Source organism: Oncorhynchus keta, chromosome 36 (assembly GCF_023373465.1).
Source record: "Oncorhynchus keta strain PuntledgeMale-10-30-2019 chromosome 36, Oket_V2, whole genome shotgun sequence".
NCBI classification, from domain to species: domain Eukaryota; kingdom Metazoa; phylum Chordata; class Actinopteri; order Salmoniformes; family Salmonidae; genus Oncorhynchus; species Oncorhynchus keta.
In genome coordinates, this window is record NC_068456.1 from 23,857,180 (window position 1) to 23,879,080 (window position 21,901).

At 43.4% G+C, this 21,901-nt stretch overlaps 1 protein-coding gene across 4 annotated transcripts in view; it reads left to right on the forward strand.

Moving 5' to 3' along the window:
- Positions 1-21,901, forward strand: part of slc29a1a (solute carrier family 29 member 1a) — a 67,329-nt gene that overhangs the window by 39,938 nt on the left and 5,490 nt on the right. For 2 of the 4 annotated variants that reach the window (XM_035754566.2, XM_035754565.2), the window contains exons 2-9: positions 16,731-16,811; positions 16,941-17,022; positions 18,485-18,654; positions 19,917-20,056; positions 20,557-20,691; positions 20,844-20,941; positions 21,412-21,496; positions 21,690-21,805. In XM_035754566.2, coding sequence (XP_035610459.1) covers positions 16,783-16,811; positions 16,941-17,022; positions 18,485-18,654; positions 19,917-20,056; positions 20,557-20,691; positions 20,844-20,941; positions 21,412-21,496; positions 21,690-21,805 — 855 coding nt within the window. In that variant the 5' untranslated portion in view covers positions 16,731-16,782. Of the gene's footprint in view, positions 1-12,688; positions 12,732-16,730; positions 16,812-16,940; positions 17,023-18,484; positions 18,655-19,916; positions 20,057-20,556; positions 20,692-20,843; positions 20,942-21,411; positions 21,497-21,689; positions 21,806-21,901 lie in introns of those variants that run through there. The other 2 variants (XM_035754567.2, XM_035754568.2) reach the window with 2 other exon arrangements.

Here is a 21,901-nt window from a genome sequence, read left to right on the forward strand (position 1 = left end):
AGTCTGGTTCATCCTTGGGAGCAATTTCCAAACGCCAGAAGGTACCACGTTCATCAGTACAAAAAATAGTACACAAGCATAAACACCATGGGGTTGTCATTACGCTCAGGAAGAAGATGTGTTCTGTCTGCTAGAGATGAATGTACTTTGGTGCGAAAAGTGCAAATCAATCCCAGAACAACAGCAAAGGACCTTGTGAAGATGCTGGAGGAAAAGGGTTCAAAAGTATCTATATCCACAGTAAAACGAGTACTATATCGACATAACCTGAAAGACTGCTCAGCAATGAAGAAACCACTGCTCCAAAACCTCCATTAAAAAAAAGCCAGAAACTGCACATGGGGACATCATTATGACCATCGTTATGCTTGGAGGAAAAAGGGGGATGCTTGCAAGCTGAAGAACACCATCCCAACCAGTAATCACGGGGGTGGCAGCATCACCTTGTTGGGGGTGCTTTGCACCAGAGGGACTAATGCACGTCACCAACTAGATGGCATCTTGAGGAAGGGAAATTATGTGGATATATTGAAGCAACATCTCAAGACATCAGTCAGGAAGTTAAAGCTTGGTTGCAAATGTGTCTTCCAAGTGGGCAATGACCCCAAGCATACTTCCAAAGTTTTGGTAAAATGGCTTAAGGACAACAAAGTCAAGCTATTGGAGTGGCCATCACATAGCCCTTGACCTCAATCCTATAGAAAATGTGTGGGCAGAACTGAAAAAGCGTGTGCGAGCATGGAGGCCTAGAAACCTGACTCAGTTACTCCAGCTCTGTCAGGATTGGGCCAGAATTCACCCAACTTATTGTGGGAAGCTTGTGGAAGGCTACCCAAAACATCTGACCCAAGTTAAACAATTTAAACGCAATGCTACCAAATACTGATTGAGTGTATGCAAACTTCTGACCCATGCTTAACACCCCGGCCGTTCTACAATCTAAGCTAGATGCCCTCAATCTCACACAAATGATCAATGAACCTTCCAGGTCCAACCCCAAATCCGTAAACACGGGCACCCTCATAGATATCATCCTGATCAACCTGCTCTCTAAATACATCTCTGCTGTCTTCAACCAGGATCTCAGCGATCATTGCCTGCGTCCGTAATGGGTCTGCAGTCAAACGACCACACCTCATTACAGTCAAACGCTCCCTAAAACACTATAGCGAGCAGGCCTTTCTAATTGACCTGGCCCGGGTATTCTGGAAGGATATTGACCTCATTCCGTCAGTATTCCTGGATATTCTTTAAAAGTGCTTTCCTCATCATCTTAATTAAGCATGCCCCATTCAAATGTTTTTTTTGAACCAGGTACTGATATAGCCCTTGGTTCATTCCAGACCACAAAAACACCCTGTGGCGTACTGCATTAGCATCAAATGTCCCCCGCGATATGCAACAAGTTAGGAACCAATATATACAGGCATTTAGGAAAGCAAAGGCTAGCTTTTTCAAACACAAATTTGCATCCTGTAGCACAAACTCCAAAAAGTTATTGGACATTGTAAAGTCCAGGAAGAATAAGAGCACCTCCTCACAGCTGTCCACTGCACTGAGGCTAGGAAACAGTGTCCCCACCGATAAATCCATGATAATTGAGAATTTCAATAAGCATTTTTCTACAGCTGGCCGTGCTTTCCACCTGGCTACCCCTACCCCGGTCAACAGCTCTGCACCCCCCCCTCAGCAACTTGACCAAGCCTCCCCCATTTCTCCTTCACCCAAATCAGCGATCTGGATGTTCTGAAAGAGCTGCAAAATCTGGATCCCTACAAATCAGCTGGGTTCGAAAATCTGGACTCTCTTTCTGTTGCAACCCCGATTACTAGCCTGTATCGTCTGAGATCCCCAAAGATTGGAAAGCTGCCGCGGTCATCCCCCTCTTCAAAGGGGGAGACACTCTACACCCAAACTGTTACAGACCTATATTCATCCTGCCCTGCCTTTCTAAAATAATAATAATAATAATAATAAAATCTTCGAAAGCCAAGTTAACAAACATTTCACTAACCATTTAGAATCCCACCGTACCCTCTCCGCTATGCAATCTGGTTTCCGAGCTGGTCATGGGAGTTGTAAATGGGAACCTATTCTCAACTGACCTACTTGGTGAAATGAAAAAAAAACTCTTTCAAATACTAGTCGAATAAGATATTGGAGAGATGACGAATTTTGGCAAAGAGATTTATTTATAGACTAATACAAATCAGTAGAGGATTTATGTACGGTAAACATTGGCACGGCCGCATGTGGCCCCTGGGTGGGGCGAGGACGCGGGCGCTGAAGAGGGGATTCGCCCAGGGCGCCATACAAGCTAGAACCGCCACATACACTTGAAAGAAATAGCCAAACCAAAAACTGCGGACATAATTGCTTTCTGCTAGTAACATCAGTGAAATGTAGTGAAGAGCAGAAATCTCATCTAGCAAGCAAGTCGTAGAAATGAAGACCACGAAGGGGGGGACAATTCTGCCAGGGGGAGATTTTTAGCACAAAACCGGAAGTGCACACGAGGGGTGCTATTTAAAAACCAATGTATCCCCCCTTGTACAAAATAATTTAGGTAACAAGGATCTTGCTCCAGGAGGGGATTGAATGTCTGCTGTAACCAAGAAGTTTGATCTTGACATCTAGCATGTTAACAAACCAAATGCATAGCTGGAAGCCTTAGCTGGAGATAATTTATTTGACACTTAGATTTCTTATAATTATACTTATAGTTAGTTATAGGCAGTGCCATAGAAATTAGGATACATTTTTCAAAAGTGATCAAGCATAAAGAATGTATTTTTGTAGTGTTGTGAGCTGTTCATGTTGAGTATCCTGGTATAAAAAGAATGCCATCATGTTTCCTATTAGTCCTAAATGCATATGAAAGGCGAGTTGAAGAGCTTCAGTAGTGTGTGTGTGTGTGTGTGTCAGTAGTATCAGTGTTCTTTCCTGCCTGGACTATCATGTCCCTCGGAATTATCGTCACAAAGCTGAATTTAACAGCATTATTTCAGTTAGGGCTGGGTGATTTCAAAACATACGATATAGGTAATTTCATACCTGACAGTTATCTGAGGGCTGGGTGATATGGTCAATGCTAATGCAGAACGTCACAGGATGTTTTTGTACTCGTCAAGGGCAGTCAAGTCTGGGGTGAACCAAGGGCTATATCTGTTTTTAGTCCTACATTTTTTTTGAATGGGGCATGCTTATTTAAGATGGTGAGGAAATAACTTTTTTTTAGAGCATCCATGCATCCATCCATACTGACAGCATGAGGTCAATGTCCTTCCAGGATAGCCGGGCCAGGTCAATTAGAAAAGCCTGCTCGCTGTATTGTTTTAAATCAAATCAAAATCAAATTTTATTGGTCACATACACATGGTTAGCAGATGTTAATGCGAGTATAGCGAAATGCTTGTGCTTCTAGTTCCGACAATGCAGTAATAACCAACGAGTAATCTCGCTAACAATTCCAAAACTACTACCTTATACACATAAGTGTAAAGGGATAAAGAATATGTACATAACGATATATGAATGAGTGATGGTACAGAACGGCATAGGCAAGATGCAGTAGATGGTATCGAGTACAGTATATACATATGAGATGAGTAATGTAGGGTATGTAAACATTGTATTAAGTAGCATTGTTTAAAGTGGCTAGTGATATATTTTACATCAATTCCCATCAATTCCCATTATTAAAGTGGCTGGAGTTGAGTCTGTGTGATGGCAGCAGCCACTCAATGTTAGTGGTGGCTGTTTAACAGTCTGATGGCCTTGAGATAGAAGCTGTTTTTCAGTCTCTCGGTCCCAGCTTTGATGCACCTGTACTGACCTCGCCTTCTGGACGATAGCGGGGTGAACAGGCAGTGGCTCGGGTGGTTGTTGTCCTTGATGCTCTTTATGGCCTTCCTGTGACATTGGGTGGTGTAGGTGTCCTGGAGGGCAGGTAGTTTGCCCCCGGTGATGCGTTGTGCAGACCTCACTACCCTCTGGAGAGCCTTACGGTTGTTAGGGAGCGTTTGACTGTGATGAGGGGCAGACCCATTACGGACGCAGGCAATGAGCCAATGATCCCTGAGATCCTGGTTGAAGACAGCAGAGATGTATTTAGAGAGCAGGTTGCTCAGGATGATATCTATGAGGGTGCCCGTGTTTATGGATTTGGGGTTGTACCTGGTAGGTTCATTGATAATTTGTGTGAGATTGAGGGCATCTAGTTTAGATTGTAGGACAGCCGGGGTGTTAAACTGGGACATGCTTATGTCACCTAACAGTACAAACTCTGAAGATAGATGGGGGGCAATCAATTCACATATGGTGTCCAGGTCACAGCTGGGGGCTGAGGGGTGATTATAACAAGCGGCAACGGTGAGACACTTGTTTCTGGAAAGGTGGATTTTTAAAAGTAGAAGCTCGAATAGTTTGGACACAGACCTGGATGGCCTGTAGAGTTCTATCATACTATCTCTGCAGTAGATTGCAACTCCGCCCCCTTTAGCAGTTCTTTCTTGTTGGAAAATGTTATAGTTAAGGATGGAAATTTCAGGATTTTTGGTGGCCTTCCTAAGCCAGGATTCAGACATGGCTAGGACATCCGGGTTGGCGGAGTGTGCTCAAGCAGTGAATAAAACAGACTTAGGAAGGAGGCTTCTAATGTTAACATGCATGAAACCAAGGCATTTACGGTTACAGAAGTCAACAAATGAGAGCGCCTGGGGAATAGGAGTGGAGCTAGGGGTTGCAGGGCATGGGTTAAGCTCTACATCACCAGAGGAACAGAGGAGGAGTAGGATAAGTGTACGGCTAAAGGCTGGTTGTCTGGTCGTCTAGTGCGTTCGGAACAGTGTAAAAGGAGCAGATTTCTAGGCGCGGAAGAATAGATTCAAGGCACAATGTACATACAAGGGTATGGTAGGATGTGAATACAGTGGAGGTAAACCTAGGCATTGAGTGACGATGGGAGTGGTTTTGTCTCTGGAGACTCCATCGAACCATCTAGAAGCTGGTGAGGTCACTGCATGTGTGGAAGATGGAACAAAAGGGCTAGCTAAGGCATATTGAGCAGGGCTGGAGGCTCTGCAATGAAATAAGACAATAATCACTAACCAAAACAGCAATGGACTAGGCATATTGACATTAGGGAAAGGCATGCGTAGGCGAGTGATCATAGGTTCCAGTGAGTAGCGAGGCGAGCTGAAGACCCGGCGATCCAGACAGCTACGGCCCGTGGGTCTTTGCAATGGAAGAGCCTGTTGAAACCCCCGTGGACGATTTAGTTGGCATACCAGTCGTGATGGATCGGTGGGGCTCCGTGTCGGCAGTAAAAGGATCCAGGCCAATGGGCAAAATATGTATTATAGCCCAAGAATTGGCTGAATGAACTTCTCCGGCTAGCTGGGAGATGGGCCTAGCTTGAGGCTAGCTCCAGTGTGACTGGTGTTTAGCCAGGAGTAGCAACTCGGATATCAGCTAGCTAGCTGCGACGATTCGGCATAAAGGTTCAGAGCTTGCGGTAGGAATCCAGAGATGTGGTAGAGAAAAAGCAGTCCAATATATGCTCTGGGTTGATATCGCGCTGTGCAGACTGGCAGGAATTGACCGGGCTGAGGCTGGCTGATGTTATGTTACAGCCTTATTCTGAAATTGATTAAATAGTTTTCCCCCCTCATCAATCTACACACTACCCCATAATGACAAAGCAAAAACAGGTTTTTAGAAATGTTAACAAATGTATTATATATACAAAAAAGAAACTGACATTACATTTACATAAGTATTCAGACCCTTTACTCAGTGCTCTGTTGAAGCACCTTTTGGCAGCGATTACAGCCCTGAGTCTTCTTGAGTATGACGCTACAAGCTTGGCATGCCTGTATTTGGAGAGTTTGCTATTTTCAGCTCTCTCCAGAGATGTTCGATCGAGTTCATGTCCAAGCTCTGGCTGGGCCACTCAAGGACCTTCAGAGACTTGTCCTGTAGCCACTCCTGTAGCCACTCTTGTCTTGGCTGTGTGCTTAGGGTCGTTGTCCTGTCGGAAGGTGAAACCCCAGTCTAAGGCCCTGAGCGCTCTAGAGCAGGTTTTCATTCAGGATCTCTCTCTACTTTGCTCCGTTCATCTTTCCCTTGATCCTGACTAGTCTCCCAGTCCCTGCCGCTGAAAAACATCCCACAGCATGATGCTGCCACCATGCTTCCCCTTAGGGACGGTGCCTGGTTTTCTCCAGACGTGACTCTTGTCATTCAGTTCAAAGAGTTCAATCTTGGTTATATCAGATCAGAGAATCTGGTTTCTCATGGCCTGAGAGTTGTTTAGGTGCCTTTTTACTGAGGAGTGGCTTCCGTCTGGCCACTTTACCATAAAGCCTTGAATGGTGGAGTGCTGCAGAGATTGTTGTCCTCCTGGAAGGTTCTCCCATCTCCACAGAGGAACTCTGGAGCTCTGTCAAAGTGACAATCGGGTTCTTTGTCATCTCCCTGACCAAGGCCCTTCTTCCACGATTGCTCAGTTTGGCTGGGCGGCCAGCCAGCTCTAGGAAGAGTCTTGGTGGCTCCATCATTTTAAGAATGATGGAGGCTACTGTGTTCTTGGGGCCCTTCAATGCTGCAGAAATGTTTTGGTACCCTTACCCAGGCCTCGATACAATCCTGTCTCAGACCTCTACAGACAATTACTTCAACCTCATGGCTTGGTTTTTGCTCTGTTTTTGCTCTGACAGGCACTGTCTGATCAATTTAATTTACCACAGGTGGACTCCAATCAAGTTGTAGAAACATCTCGAGGATGATCAATGGAAACAGGATGACCTGAACTAAATTTAGAGTCTCATAGCAAAGAGTCTGAATACTTATGTAAATAAGGTATTGATGTTTTTTATTTTTTTGCAAACAGTTCTAAAAACCCATTTTCTCTTTGTCATTATGGATTATTGTGTGTAGATTGAGGATATTTATTTCATCAATTTTTAGAATAAGGCTGTAACGTAACACAATTTTGAAAAAGTTAAGGGGTCTGAATACTTTCCTAATGCATTGTACACAACAACTTTTATGTTTCTAACTCTTTCTCATAAGATTCCTATGATTTCATTTGTTCTCTCAGCTAATGGCCAAAGACTTGGGTTCATCTCCATGCCTTTGTCTGTCAAAGCCTCTAACACAACCAACTGTGTTACCTAGGCCTGCTGTGCTGAGCTAATGCTATTTTAGCCATGTGGAACTGATGGACTGAATATGTATTTGGCCCAGGCTTTAATTTCCAAGTACCCCATCCGAAGTAGGAGAGAAACTAGCAATGGGGAGCTTACAGAGAACTCTGCATTAATAGGATTTTTTTGTTCACACCAAAATCCTAGGAGTCCTAGCCAACTGTCTTCATAAATGGGCGCTATGGTGGGATGTGTGACGCTGCTGTGTAGACTGGATGTGTGTTGGCTGCCTGAGCAACCCACAGACGCACCACAGTATCATACGTACCATCCTCCTATTACAGGCCCTGCAGTGGCTGTTATAAACCAACCCCAGCCCACAGGCTATTTGTGGAGCCCACAGTATGGTTTTTGACATGATAATCCACCCGTGTCTGATTCAAGTACCAGATCCCTGGAAATGGTGGAGGAAATAGCTTTTGGATGATGAATCTGAGAGGGAGCCCTTGGTCGTTAAACATGATCGTAAAGGATTGAAGTACGTGTGTGTGTTGGTCAGCACTCTCCTGTGCTCGAGGTTGGGCAATGGGGTGAAGGCAAGGGGAGCTCTGATATTTCCACCAGATTTAGCTCCTGATAACGGCTTGCAAACTGCCCACATTAAACCAGAGGGATGAATTACAACATGTAAAAAAAAAACCATTGTGATACTGTTGATACATCTATTTAGACTACCCGATAACAAGCTGTAAGTCTGTTTTCATCCAGTACATGGGGGAACTGCTTACTATTCTTTCTGACAAGTTATTTATCTGCTGCTACTTTGCTCTCCTAGTAGTATTCTGAAATGTTTAGCTAATTCTGAATGGGACAACTTCTCTTGCGAGTACTATTGATTTCTCCCTTAAACAGTCGAACAGTGATAAGGACTAGTGCTATATAAACTCCTGGGAAATGGTGAAGCAAGCGGTTCTTTTCCCCTTGTCATGTGAGCCATACACTGTCTGGGAATAAAGGTCTACCCGTCACAGAGCTATTCCTATATGATCAAGATCATATAGGCCCCATTCTATGCTAACGCAAAGGGTGACCTCCACACTATTTCAAAGTACTTTCTTACTACTGTTTGGTCTCTTGGGAATGAGGCTAGAGTGACGGCTTTAGATTTATTGGGTGACTTCAAAGGGCAAAACAACTTGTGTTCTCAACATTTTGTTAGTCAGTATTTTCCTTAGGGCCGGAAGTAGGCTTCGTTGTGATTGGCTTATGAGAGTTTTACAACTTGATGTAAGAGTATTATGTTGCAGCCAACTTCCACTGCAATAGTGGTACTTAGAGTCAGTTTTATTTTGAGTGGCACTGGTGAAGTGTCATTGGCTCAGGACAATGTGGGATTTTGTGTTGTGGCTCTGAGCTGGTCAGACAGGGGGACAGACTTCGGCCCAGAGGGACACGCCAGCCAGCTGGCACTGTTTGATGACACGTTCAACGGAGTGAGGCAGACTGAACCGGAGCTTGGTACCTCCAATTGGATTCCTTCTTCAACCATGTGACACACAGTCTCAGTAATTCCATTGGCTGTGATAACGTTGTTAGTTAGTTGTTATTAGTTTGTGCTGGATTTCAACGATTTAGTCTGTCATAGAGGCAAAGAGATTGAAATCCTATCCACATGTAGACCTTTCACTATGGACCGACCTGTCCTCAAAGGCCATTCATTTCTGGGGACAATATTTATGTAAGAGTCCAATGCAACAATTGCAGAACTGTATGTTTATCCTCTATTTTTAGTTACCATTGCCTTTTATAAATGTTATGGCATAGTAGCTACAGCTATAAATACTATGGGGGAACTTAATAATGACAGCTTTTAATGTGCTGCTGGGCTCCTAATCAGAGCTTCAGATAACCTAACCCAATCAAAGTCGCCATGCCTTCCGCTACTAACTTGTTCCTTGCATGTCAGATTATTTAGTCAGTCCTTCCGCTGATCAAGTTTTCCAATGAAACACACTATTGAGAAATAATTAGCTCGTCAAATCCAGTTTGTAGGGTTGGGCGGTATAGGCGAATATATTGATAAAAGTCACCTTGTCCCAAAGAAATTTACATGGATATCAAAATGTCACGCCAGGGTAAACCTACACGAAACACAGCCCTTATTTGAAGTGTTTCCAAAATCCTTTATGGGAAAAATGAATGGTGGAAAAAGGATTGTAACCATTTCCCTGTCTGACCTCTAGGTTTTATAGGTATTATGACACATACTGTAGGACTCTATGGAGACACCATTTCTATTCATTCTTATTTCTATGCTGGTTTCCGTTGGACAAACAAAAAATTGTTGTTTAGTAACCGGATACCACTGTTCTGTCGAGAGAGAAAAAAATTGAGTTCCAAAATTAGGATAATAGTTGTGATTGGAGGATAGCTGTGAGACTTATCGAATCAGGATCAACTCCTCTATTTTCCTAGAGCTCATTAATGATAGAATATTCATTGAAGATGGCAGAAAGGCCAGTCTCTTTTTGACAATGGCTACAGTAACATTCTGTTAGTCAAAGAGACTAGTACTCAGGCTAGAATGTCTGCTGTAACCAAGAAGCTGGACATCTAGCCATTGGACATCTAGCCAGCGAGCAAGTTATCAATCCAAATGCAAAGCTGGAGCCCTGAGCTGGATATAATTCATTTGACACTTCTTAGATTTCTTATAGTTAACATATATTTAGTTATAAGCAGTGGTGCAGCATGCAGCCAACCGTATATATATATATATATATATATATATATATATATATATATATATATATATATATATATATATATATATATATATATATATGCACTACCGTTCAAAGGTTTGTGGTCACTTAGAAATGTCCTTGTTTTTGAAAGAAAATAAACTTTTTTTGTCCATTTTAAAATAACATCAAATTGATCAGAAATACAGCATAGACATTGTTGTAAATGACTACTGTAGCTGGAAACGGCTTTTAAACTTTTTTTTTAATGGAATATCTACATAGCCGTACAGAGGCCCATTATCAGCAACCATCACTCCTGTGTTCCAATGGCAGGTTGTTGGCTAATATAAAATATTTTAATTTTAAAAGGCTAGTGATGGTTGCTGATAATGGGCCTATGTAGATATTCCATAAAAAAATCTGCCGTTTCCAGCTACAATAGTAATTTACAACATTAACAATATCTACACTGTATTTCTGTATATATACACTGTATTTCTGATCAATTTGATGTTATTTTAATGGACAAAAAAAGTTGCTTTTCTTTCAAAAACAAGGTCATTTCTATGTGACAACAAACTTTTGTGTGTGTGTGTGTGTGTGTGTGTGTGTGTGTGTGTGTGTGTGTGTGTGTGTGTGTGTGTGTGTGTGTGTGTGTGTGTGTGTGTGTGTGTGTGTGTGTGTGTGTGTGTGTGTGTGTGTGTGTGTGTGTGTGTGTGTGTGTGTGTACACTGCTCAAAAAAATAAAGGGAACACTTAACACAATGTAACTCCAAGTCAATCACACTTCTGTGAAATCAAACTGTCCACTTAGGAAGCAACACTGATTGACATAAAATTTCACATGCTGTTGTGCAAATGGAATAGACAACAGGTGGAAATTATAGGCAATTAGCAAGACACTCCCAATAAAGGAGTGGTTCTAGAGGTGGTGACCACAGACCACTTCTCAGTTTCTATGCTTCCAGGCTGATGTTGTGGTCACTTTTGAATGCTGGCGGTGCTTTCACTCTAGTGGTAGCATAAGATGGAGTCTACAACCCACACAAGTGGCTCAGGTAGTGCAGCTCATCCAGGATGGGACATCAATGCGAGCTGTGGCAAGGTTTGCTGTGTCTGTCAGCGTAGTGTCCAGAGCATGGAGGCGCTACCAGGAGACAGGCCAGTACATCAGGAGACGTGGAGGAGGCTGTAGGAGGGCAACAACCCAGCAGCAGGACTGCTGCCTCCGCCTTTGTGCAAGGAGGAGCAGGAGGAGCACTGCCAGAGCCCTGCAAAATGACCTCCAGCAGGCCACAAATGTGCATCTCTGCTCAAACGGTCAGAAACAGACTCCATGAGGGCCCGACGTCCACAGGTGGGGGTTGTGCTTACAGCCCAACACCGTGCAAGACGTTTGGCATTTGCCAGAGAACACCAAGATTGGCAAATTTGCCACTGGCGCCCTGTGCTCTTCACAGATGAAAGCAGGTTCACACTGAACACATGTGACAGAGTCTGGAGACGCCGTGGAGAACGTTCTGCTGCCTGCAACATCCTCCAGCATGACCGGTTTGGCGGTAGGTCAGTCATGGTGTGGGGTGGCATTTCTTTGGGGGGCCGCACAGCCCTCCATGTGCTCGCCAGATGTAGCCTGACTGCCATTAGGTACCGAGATGAGATCCTCAGACCCCTTGTGAGACCATATGCTGGTGCGGTTGGACCTGTGTTCCTCCTAATTCAAGACAAGGCATTGATGCTATGGACTGGCCCGCCCGTTCCCCAGACCTGAATCCAATTGAGCACTTCTGGGACATCATGTCTCGCGCCATCCACCAACGCCACGTTGCACCACAGACTGTCCAGGAGTTGGCGGATGCTTTAGTCCAGGTCTGGGAGGAGATCCCTCAGGAGACCATCCGCCACCTCATCAGGAGCATGCCCAGGCGTTGTAGGGAGGTCATACAGGCCCGTGGAGGCCACACACACTACTTGAGCCTCATTTTGACTTGTTTTAAGGACATTACATCAAAATTGGATCAGCCTGTAGTGTGGTTTTCCACTTTAATTTTGAGTGTGACTCCAAATCCAGACCTCCATGGGTTGATAAATTTGATTTCCATTGATAATTTTTGCGTGATTTTTGGTGTCAGCACATTCAACTATGTAAAGAAAAAAGTATTTAATAAGAATATTTCATTCATTCAGATCTAGGATGTGTTATTTTAGTGTTCCCTTTATTTTTTTGAGCAGTGTATATTACAAATCCATACTTGGAGTCAAGGATTGATATATCATCCAGAAATTATATTGCGATATGTAACTGTATCGATTCAGCGTGGAACCATGAGCTGCATTCAATACTCCTTACCCATGGCCATGATGACGACTCCACTATCTAAATTGGACATGCACATTTCCATCTAAAAAGGCTTAGTCTATTCCTTTATGGCATCCAGAACACATCATGCCTATGCTTATGAGACACATTGTGAGATAAACCTGTTTGGGCTGCTGGGATGCTTGGAGTTCTGCACAGACATCTGTGTGTACAGTGAACTCTGGCTATTTGTTTTAGAGGGTCTCAGAAAGCCTGCTGTGTTTCAGAAAGGCGTCACAGAAGTATCTGTCTGTGTGTAGATGTCTTCCATCAGTGGTAGAGTAGTTGCTATGTGATGTGTGGGGCCAGTGAGCATATTGTGATAGGAAGGACTAATGCCAGACTTCTGTATGTTCTTTTTAGACCACCTCTTAACCAAGGCTTCCTCCCATGTATAAAATGAAACGATGTTCAGCTGCCAATCTATCCTTTCAGTAAATCAACTCTTGGATTTAGGCTACTCCTGCGCTACTCTAAGTAAGTGTAATAAAACAAAATCAGAAGAAAATAGTGCTGATATAGCAGACTCTGTGTCTGGCTTGGATGATACATTTTGACTTGTGTGGATATTTGGCTAGAATGTATTGATTTGTTGAGATGACACATTATCGTGCTTAATAAGATTTTGAAGGTTGTCTTGTGGCTTTATTTGTCACTATGGAACACTGAAACTGGATAGGCTAGACTTTTGGTTTGGTTTAATGGTAGGAATATCAGCGGTTATAACTCCTATTGTTGCTTACACATGCTGCATCTTTTTTCAATTTAACAAACGATATTTTCCTGGTAAACAAGAACTTGGTTTGTATCTTTCAGTTACAAATGTAGTAGGTAGGAATTGTTGTTTGTCTGAAATGTAATGTTGGTTACATGCTCATCTGTATATTTGGTCAGAATAAGAAAGTAGCCTAATTAGGGCTGTGACGTTACCAGTATCGCAATATTTTTTCCCACGGCAGAAAAATGTAAACACGAAGCGGCCCAAACTCTTCGGTCCTTTCAAAACCTGCTGAATGTAAAATATTGAGATATACAGTACCAGTCAAAAGTTTGGACACAGCTTCTCATTCAAGGGTTTTACTTTATTTGTACTATTTTCTACATTGTAGAATAATAATGAAGACATCAAACCTATGAAATAACACATGGAATCATGCAGTAACCAAATAAATGTTAAACAAAATATATTTGAGATTCTTCAATGTAGCCACCCTTTGCCTTGACATCTTTGCACACTCTTGACTTTCTCTCAACCAGCTTCACCTGGAATGCTTTTCCAATGGTCTTGATGGAGTTCCCACATATGCTGAGCACTTGTTGGCTGCTTTTCCTTCACTCTGCGGTCCAACTCATCCCAAACCATCTCAATTGGGTTGAGGTCAGGTGATTGTGAAGACCAGGTCATCTGATGCAGTACTCATCACTCTCCTTGGTCAAATAGCCCTTACAGAGCCTGGAGGAGTGTTGGGTCATTGTCCTGTTGAAAAATAAATGATAGTCCCACGAAGCGCAAACCAGATTGGATTCCGTATCGCTGAAGAATGCTGAGATCATCCGTTCACCTACTCTGCGTCTCATAAAGACACAGAGGTTGGAACCAAAAATCGCACATTTCCACCGGTCTAATGTCCATTGCTTGTTTTTTTTGGCCTAAGCAAGTCTCTTCTTCTTGTTGCTGTCCTTTAGTAGTGGTTTCTATGCAGCAATTTGACCATTAAGGCCTGATTCCCACAGTCTCCTCTGAGCAGTTGATGTTGATGTCTTTTTTATTTATTTTTATTTAACCTTTATTTAACTAGGCAAGTCAGTTAAGAACAAATGTGTGTTTTATCACACACACATTACGACAAGAGACAACACTACATAGAGACCTAAGACGAAAACATAGCAAGACGAAAACATAGCAAGACGACAACATAGCAAGGCAGCAATACACAACAGCACAGCATGGTAGCAACATAACATGGTAGCAGCACAAAACATGGTACAAAAATTATTGGTCACAGACAACAGCACAAAGGGCAAGAAGATAGAGCCAACAATGCAGCCACAACTGTTACTTAAACTATGAAGCATTCATTTGGGCTGCAATTTATGAAGTTGGTAACTGTAATGAACTTATCCTCTGCAGCATAGGTAACTCTCTCTTCCTTTCCTCATGAGAGCCAGTTTTATCATAGCGCTTGATGGGTTTTGTGACTGCACTTGAAGAAACATTGAAAGATCTTGACATTTTCTGGATTGACTGACATTCATGTCTTAAAGTAATGATGGACTGTCATTTCTCTTTGCTTATTTGAGCTGTTCTTGACATAATATGGACTTAGCCCTTTTTGGTAAAAGACCATCTTCTGTATACTACCGCTTGTCACAACACAACTGATTGGCTCAAACGCATTAAGAAGGAAAGAAATTCCACATATGAACTTAACAAGGCACACCTGTTAATTGAAATGTATTCCAGGTGACTACCTCATGAAGCTAGCTGAGGGGATGCCAAGAGTGTGCAAAGCTCTCATCAAGATAAAGGGTTTCTACTTTGAAGAATCTCAAATTTAAACTATATTTTGATTTTAACACTTTTTTGGTTACTAGATAATTCCATATGTGTTATTTCATAGTTGTGATGTTTTCACTATTATTCTACAACCCTACCGTAGACGGGTAAACTAGCTCGACAGGAAATTGTTTTGTTACTGGCAGGATGGTGAACTTGTGGACTGAATTTCAGTTGGAGATGTGATGTACAGTGGGGCAAAAAAGTATTTAGTCAGCCACCAATTGTGCAAGTTCTCCCACTTAAAAAGATGAGGCCTGTCATTTTCATCATACACTTCAACTATGACAGACAAAATTAGAAAACAAATCACATTGTAGGATTTTTAATGAATTTATTTGCAAATTATGGTGGAAAATAAGTATTTGGTCAATAACAAAAGTTTATCTCAATACTTTGTTATATACCCTTTGTTGGCAATGACAAAGGTGAAATGTTTTCTGTAAGTCTTCACAAGGTTTTCACACACTGTTGCTGGTATTTTGGCCCATTCCTCCATGCAGATCTCTTCTAGAGTAGTGATATTTTGGGACTGTTGCTGGGCAACACGGACTTTCAACTCCCTCCAAAGATTTTCTATGGGGTTGAGATCTGGAGACTGGCTAGGCCACTCCAGGACCTTGAAATGCTTCTTACGAAGCCACTCCTTTGTTGCCCGGGCGGTATGTTTGGGTTCATTGTCATGCTGAAAGACCCAGCCACGTTTCATCTTCAATGCCCTTGCTGATGGAAGGAGGTTTTCACTCAGTCTCACGATACATGACCCCATTCATTCTTTCCTTTACACGGATCAGTCATCCTGGTCCCTTTGCAGAAAAACAGCCCCAAAGCATGATGTTTCCACCCCCATGCTTCACAGTAGGTATGGTGTTCTCTGGATGCAACTCAGCATTCTTTGTCCTCCAAACACAACGAGTTGAGTTTTTACCAAAAAGTTATATTTTGGTTTCATTTGACCATATGACAATATGATATTCTCCCAATCTTCTTCTGGATCATCCAAATGCTCTCTAGCAAAATTCAGACGGGCCTGGACATGTACTGGCTTAAGCAGGGGGACACGTCTGGCACTGCAGGATTTGAGTCTCTGGCGGCGTAGTGTGTTACTGATGGTAGGCTTTGTTACTTTGGTCCCAACTCTCTGCAGGTCATTCACTAGGTCCCCCTGTGTGGTTCTGGGATTTTTGCTCAACGTTCTTGTGATCATTTTGATCCCAAGGGGTGAGATCTTGTGTGGAGCCCCAGATCGAGGGAGATTATCAGTGGTCTTGTATGTCTTCCATTTCCTAATAATTGCTCCCACAGTTGATTTCTTCAAACTAAGCTGCTTACCTATTCCCAGCCTGGTGCAGGTCTACAATTTTGTTTCTGGTGTCCTTTGACAGCTCTTTGGTCTTGGCCATAGTGGAGTTTGGAGTGTGACTGTTTGAGGTTGTGGACAGGTGTCTTTTATACTGATAACGAGTTCAAACAGGTGCCATTAATACAGGTAACGAGTGGAGGACAGAAGTTAAAGAAGAAGTTACAGGTCTGTGAGAGCCAGAAATCTTGCTTGTTTGTAGGTGACCAAATACTTATTTTCCACCATAATTTGCAAATAAATTAATTAAAAATCCTACAATGTGATTTTTCTGGATTTTTTTTCTCATTTTGTCTGTCATAGTTGAAGTGTACCTACGATGAAAATTACAGGCCTCTCATCTTTTTAAGTTGGAGAACTTGCACAATTGGTGGCTGACTAAGTACTTTTTTTGCCCCACTGTACAATGTTGGATAATATCACAATGTGGCGTTTTGTTAATCTTTTTGGGATAATTGGCAAAAAACTGCATGTCGAATTCATTCTCCTGAACTTTCTCTTGTATATTGTTACTTTGTGAAGACTAGGCTGATTAATTTATGAAAATGTCTGTTTTCAGTACCCGTGACACATTTTGACTTCAGAGCTGGTTCCTGCAGTACTTCAGGACAATGACGGCCATCAATGCTCCACAGGACAAGTGAGTGCAGTGACTTTGCATTTTTTGCTTCTGCCTGCAATCATTTAATGCTATATGGATATATTTGATGGATACAATTGGTAAAGGCTACATATTAAAATTTCTGGTGTGTGACTGTGTATTTGTCAGGTATAATGCGGTGTGGATAATTTTCTTCATCCTTGGCTTGGGAACCCTCCTGCCATGGAACTTCTTCATGACTGCAACCATGGTAAATGTTCTGCATTCTTCACAACTGCTTGATTATAATAACCATGAGAAATCAGACTTACATGGAACCCAAACCGGCTGCTGCGCGCATTCGACATCGTGCATACATTTATTTTGTCCCCCTACACCAAACGCGATCATGACACGCAGGTTAAAATATCAAAACAAACTCTGAACCAATGACACTAATTTGGGGACAGGTCGAAAAGCATTAAACATTTATGGCAATTTGGCTAGTTAGCTTGCACTTGCTAGCTAATTTGTCCTATTTAGCTAGCTTGCTGTTGCTAGCTAATTTGTCCTGGGATATAAACATTAGGTTGTTATTTTACCTGAAATGCACAAGGTCCTCTAGTCCGACAATGAATCCACACATAAAACGGTCAACCGAATCATTTCTAGTCATCCCTCCTCCTTCCAGGCTTTTTCATCTTTGAACTTATATGGTGATTGGCATCTAAACTTTCATAGTATTACCACAACAACCAGCAACACAATTCGTCTTTCAATCACCCACGTGGGTATAACCAATGAGGAGATGTCACGTGGGTACCTGCTTCTATAAACCAGTGAGGAGATGGAAGAGGCAGGACTTGCAGCGCGATCTGCGTCAGAAATAGAAATGACTTCTATTTTAGCTCTTGGCAACGCAGACTTACGTGAGCGCAATAATTGAATAACACAGATTCATACATTTATTTATTTCAAAAAAAAAAATTGGTTGGAATTTTTACCCCTTTTTCGTGGTATCCAATTGTTTAGTAGCTACCATCTTGTCTCATCGCTACAACTCCCATACGGGCTAGGGAGAGACGAAGGTTGAAAGTCATGCGTCCTCCGATACACAACCCAACCAAGCCGCACTGCTTCTTAACACAGCGCCATCCAACCCGGAAGCCAGCCGCACCAATGTGTCGGAGGAAACACTGCAACTGGCAACCTTGGTTAGCGCACACTGCGCCCGGCCCGCCACAGGAGTCACTGGTGCACGATGAGACAAGGATTTCCCACCGGCCAAGCCCTCCCTAACCCGGACGACGCTAGGCCAATCGTGCGTCGCCCCACGGACCTCCCGGTCGCGACAGAGCCTGGGCGCGAACCCAGAGTCTCTGGTGGCACAGCTGGCACTGCAGTACAGCGCCCTTAACCACTGCGCCACCCGGGAGGCCATATATTTATTTTTGCAGCGCACGCGACGCGAGCAGTGTGGTTATTTTTGCTCATATTACTTTCTTTCTACCTTCCGAGACATTCTCTCCATAGGGTTTCACTGGATCGTTTCACACTAAATCGTATCGTTCCTGTATTGCATCGGAGCCCATATAGTTTCAAGTTTCGTATCTAGATACATATCGAATTGTCTTGAAAGGGAAAGATGCACATCCCGAGAAATCATTGACTCTCGTAAGCTTTGGTCATGAACCCCAAGTCTTTCGCTCCTCCACCCTGCTGCTTCCCTTTAGTACTTCACCAGCCGACTGAAGGACCCGGCCATCGAAGGCTCAGTGAATCTGACGGTAGTGGAGGCAGACACGAGGAATGTCCTGGAGTCCAAGTTCAACAATGTGATGACCCTGTGTGCCATGGTGCCCCTGCTCATCTTCACCTGCCTTAACTCCTTCATCCACCAGAGGTATAGTTAGAACTAATGGTAATGTTTCCACTGCAGGGATTGGTATTAAGGTTGCCCTATTCCCTGGGGCAATTAAACTGAGCAGTTTTTTATTTTACCTTTTGTATTTAACTAGGCATGTCATCTAAGAACAAATTCTTATTTTCAATGACGGCCTAGTGGGTTAACTGCCTTGTTCAGGGGCAGAACGACAGATTTGTACCTTGTCAGCTCAGGGATTCGAACTTGCAACCTTTCGGTTACTAGTCCAACGCTCTAACCACTAGGCTACCCTGCTGCCAGTTGCACAAGTTGAGCCTGCTCTGAGGTTGCACCTTTACTCCCAATTGTTCAATCACATTTATTTATAAAGACCTTTTTACATCAGCAGATGTCACAAAGTGCTATCAGAAACCCAGCCTTAACCCCCAAACAGCAAGCAATACAGATGTAGAAGCACGGTGGCTAGGAAAAACTTCCTATAAAGACAGGAACCTATGAAGAAACCTAGAGAGGAAACAGGCTCTGAGGGATGGCCAGTCCTCTTCTGGCTGTGCCGGGTGGAGATTATAAGAGTACATGGCCATTTAAAGCCAGATTGTTCACCAAGATGGTTTAAGTGGAAGATGGACAATTTATGGTAGGCAGGCAAGTTGAGCCTGCTCTGAGAATGTATTTTACTGATACAAACAAAATACAAAGAATTCCAGTAGAGATCTTCCTGGTTCCACCCCTATGTGTAGGTGAAAGGCAGGTACTTCTGCATGTAAATAGCTCATTAGCATAACCAATTAGCATTTTGGGGAAGGTTATGATAATCTTTGGGAAGACAAAAAAATATTCCTGCCTTGTCTGATGGTGAAGCACTTTTCAGACTTGAATGTCAATCCCTTTACTGTGACCTCGAGGAGACCCAGGACTCAAACTCCAAACCACACCTCATTCCTCTTAAACGCACCTTGAATTGATACCTCACTCTTATCCTCAAACATTGCCTGTTCACATGCCCCCCTAACCTCGCTCCATACATGTTCCTCAGTTTCCCCTAAGCTACCCTGAACGGTACCTTTCATGTAAACCTAAGTTATCTCTGCCTACCTAATACTCACTCCGTGAACCCCATCAGTTGTTTCCATAGGACATTGGTATATGGACTTTAATTATAGTTGGATATAGAGAGATCCAGCAAGGGCTTGTCCATCAATGACCCCCACTCCTGTCTAAACAGTCCTATGAATATCTCCTTCTGTTTTTCTCCCCTTTTCCCCTCACCTGTCCCCCAGGATCCCTCAGAATTGGCGTATCGCCGGCTCCCTGTCTGTGATCCTGTTGGTGTTCCTGTTGACGGCGGTGCTGGTCAAAGTGGACATGAGCCCTCTCCCCTTCTTCTGTCTCACCATGATCAAAATTATCTGCATCAATTGTAAGTGGACCCCACCCAAACTACAAGACTCTTACCTAACATACCAAGCTCACACAGTTCAACTCACTCACCTTCACACCATCTGCTACGGAGTTGGCTTGTTTAAAGTGGGATGTTAAACAGCAGGGATATGCTCTCCTGTTGCTTTGATCCTGGCCCCCTGATGCCTGATGAGGACCAGCTTCTCTGACGGTCCAGGTTCCACTAGAGTGGAGGAGAAGGTGACCCAGTTGGAACGCTTTGATGTTGACATCCACACTCTCCCTGTAAAGACTTCCAGTCTGTCTATACTAGGAAGACGGGTGAATTAAATAATGTTTATTATGTAAAAAAAAAACCTGTGATGTTCTCATTGGTTTTGCTTTATTTTTCTTGTGTTGCTGATATAAACCTCTTGCCCTCTCCTTTGCTTTTAAATGTATTACTCCCTCCTATATCCAACATCTGTAATCACTCGTTCTCTCTCTACTTTGACTTAATGACATTTTTTCTCTCCCCAGCGTTTGGGGCAGTGCTGCAGGGCAGTTTGTTTGGTCTGGCTGGGATGCTGCCGGCCTCCTACACTGCACCTATCATGAGTGGACAGGGCCTCGCCGGGACCTTCGCTGCCTTCTCTATGATCTGTGCCCTGGCCAGTATGTCTGACACACACTCAAAACACACACACCACTGCTCTCAACACTTTCCATAACACTCCCACTCCCACCAGGTCCATAACTCATATCCCAGGATGAGAATAGTAAGCACTTCCAGGTCATGACCCTGTATTCTCTTTGTGTGTGTTTAGGTGGCTCGGCCCTACAGGACAGTGCCTTTGGCTACTTCATCACAGCGTGCGTGGTCGTCTTCCTGGCCATCTTGTCCTACTTCGCTCTGCCCAGAATGGTGAGACTTCAACTAACACACTATTGACCCATACTAGTGTGTTCTGCCTAATGGAATGCTCTGACCTCAAAATGCTAGTTCACTCTGTCAGACAAGTTGTCATTGGCTCAACAATGTTATCTGAGGGAAGCCTTTAGTAGTGTGTAGCATTGTATAGCCTCCCTGGCCTGTATCCATAATGTGTCCTTACATGCAGCTATATAGATAGATGCAGTAACCTGATAATAGTATGTTGGGGTGTTAACCCCCATGTCCTGGCTAAATTCCCAATCTGGCCCTCATACCATCATGGACGACACCTGATCCCCACCTTCCACTTGGCTTCATTCATCCCCTCTCCTCCCCCCTGTAACTCATCCCCAGGTCGTGGCTGTAAAAGCAAATGGTTCTTAGTCAACTTAGCTACCCTAAAGTAAGGGTAAGTAAAACAAATGTGCTGATTTTTGTTAATGTCTCACCCAACATCGCAGGACTTTTTCCAGTACTACCTGGAAAGTAATGGATCCAGGCCAGCCGGCAGAGATGAAGAGAACAAGATGGACCTTTTGGAAAAAGGTGCAGATGGAATGTAACGTTGAGAAATGTTTCTCATTTGCTGTGTAGTAGTAGTGTACTCTAAATCTGCCCAGGGATCACTGGGTTTATACTACAATACATATTTTGCTTGTTTATCTATGCTCTTTGACCTAATTCTCAGTGATTTTTCTTCCAAGTTGTGCATTTCTCTTGCATATCTACCTGTGTAAAGCTAACAGCAAAAGGGGATGTTGTGTGACAGACAGCCCAGCACAGAAGAGGCCGGTGGTCAGTCTGACAGAGGAGGAAACCAGGTCCAACATATCTGTGTTTGCCATCTTTAAACGGGTAAGGGACCGGCACAAAGATGATATAAACAAAGTAGTCCTCCCAAGTGAGGGAATTGGCGGTGGGGCCTAAAACCCCCTACCGATGTCCTGATGT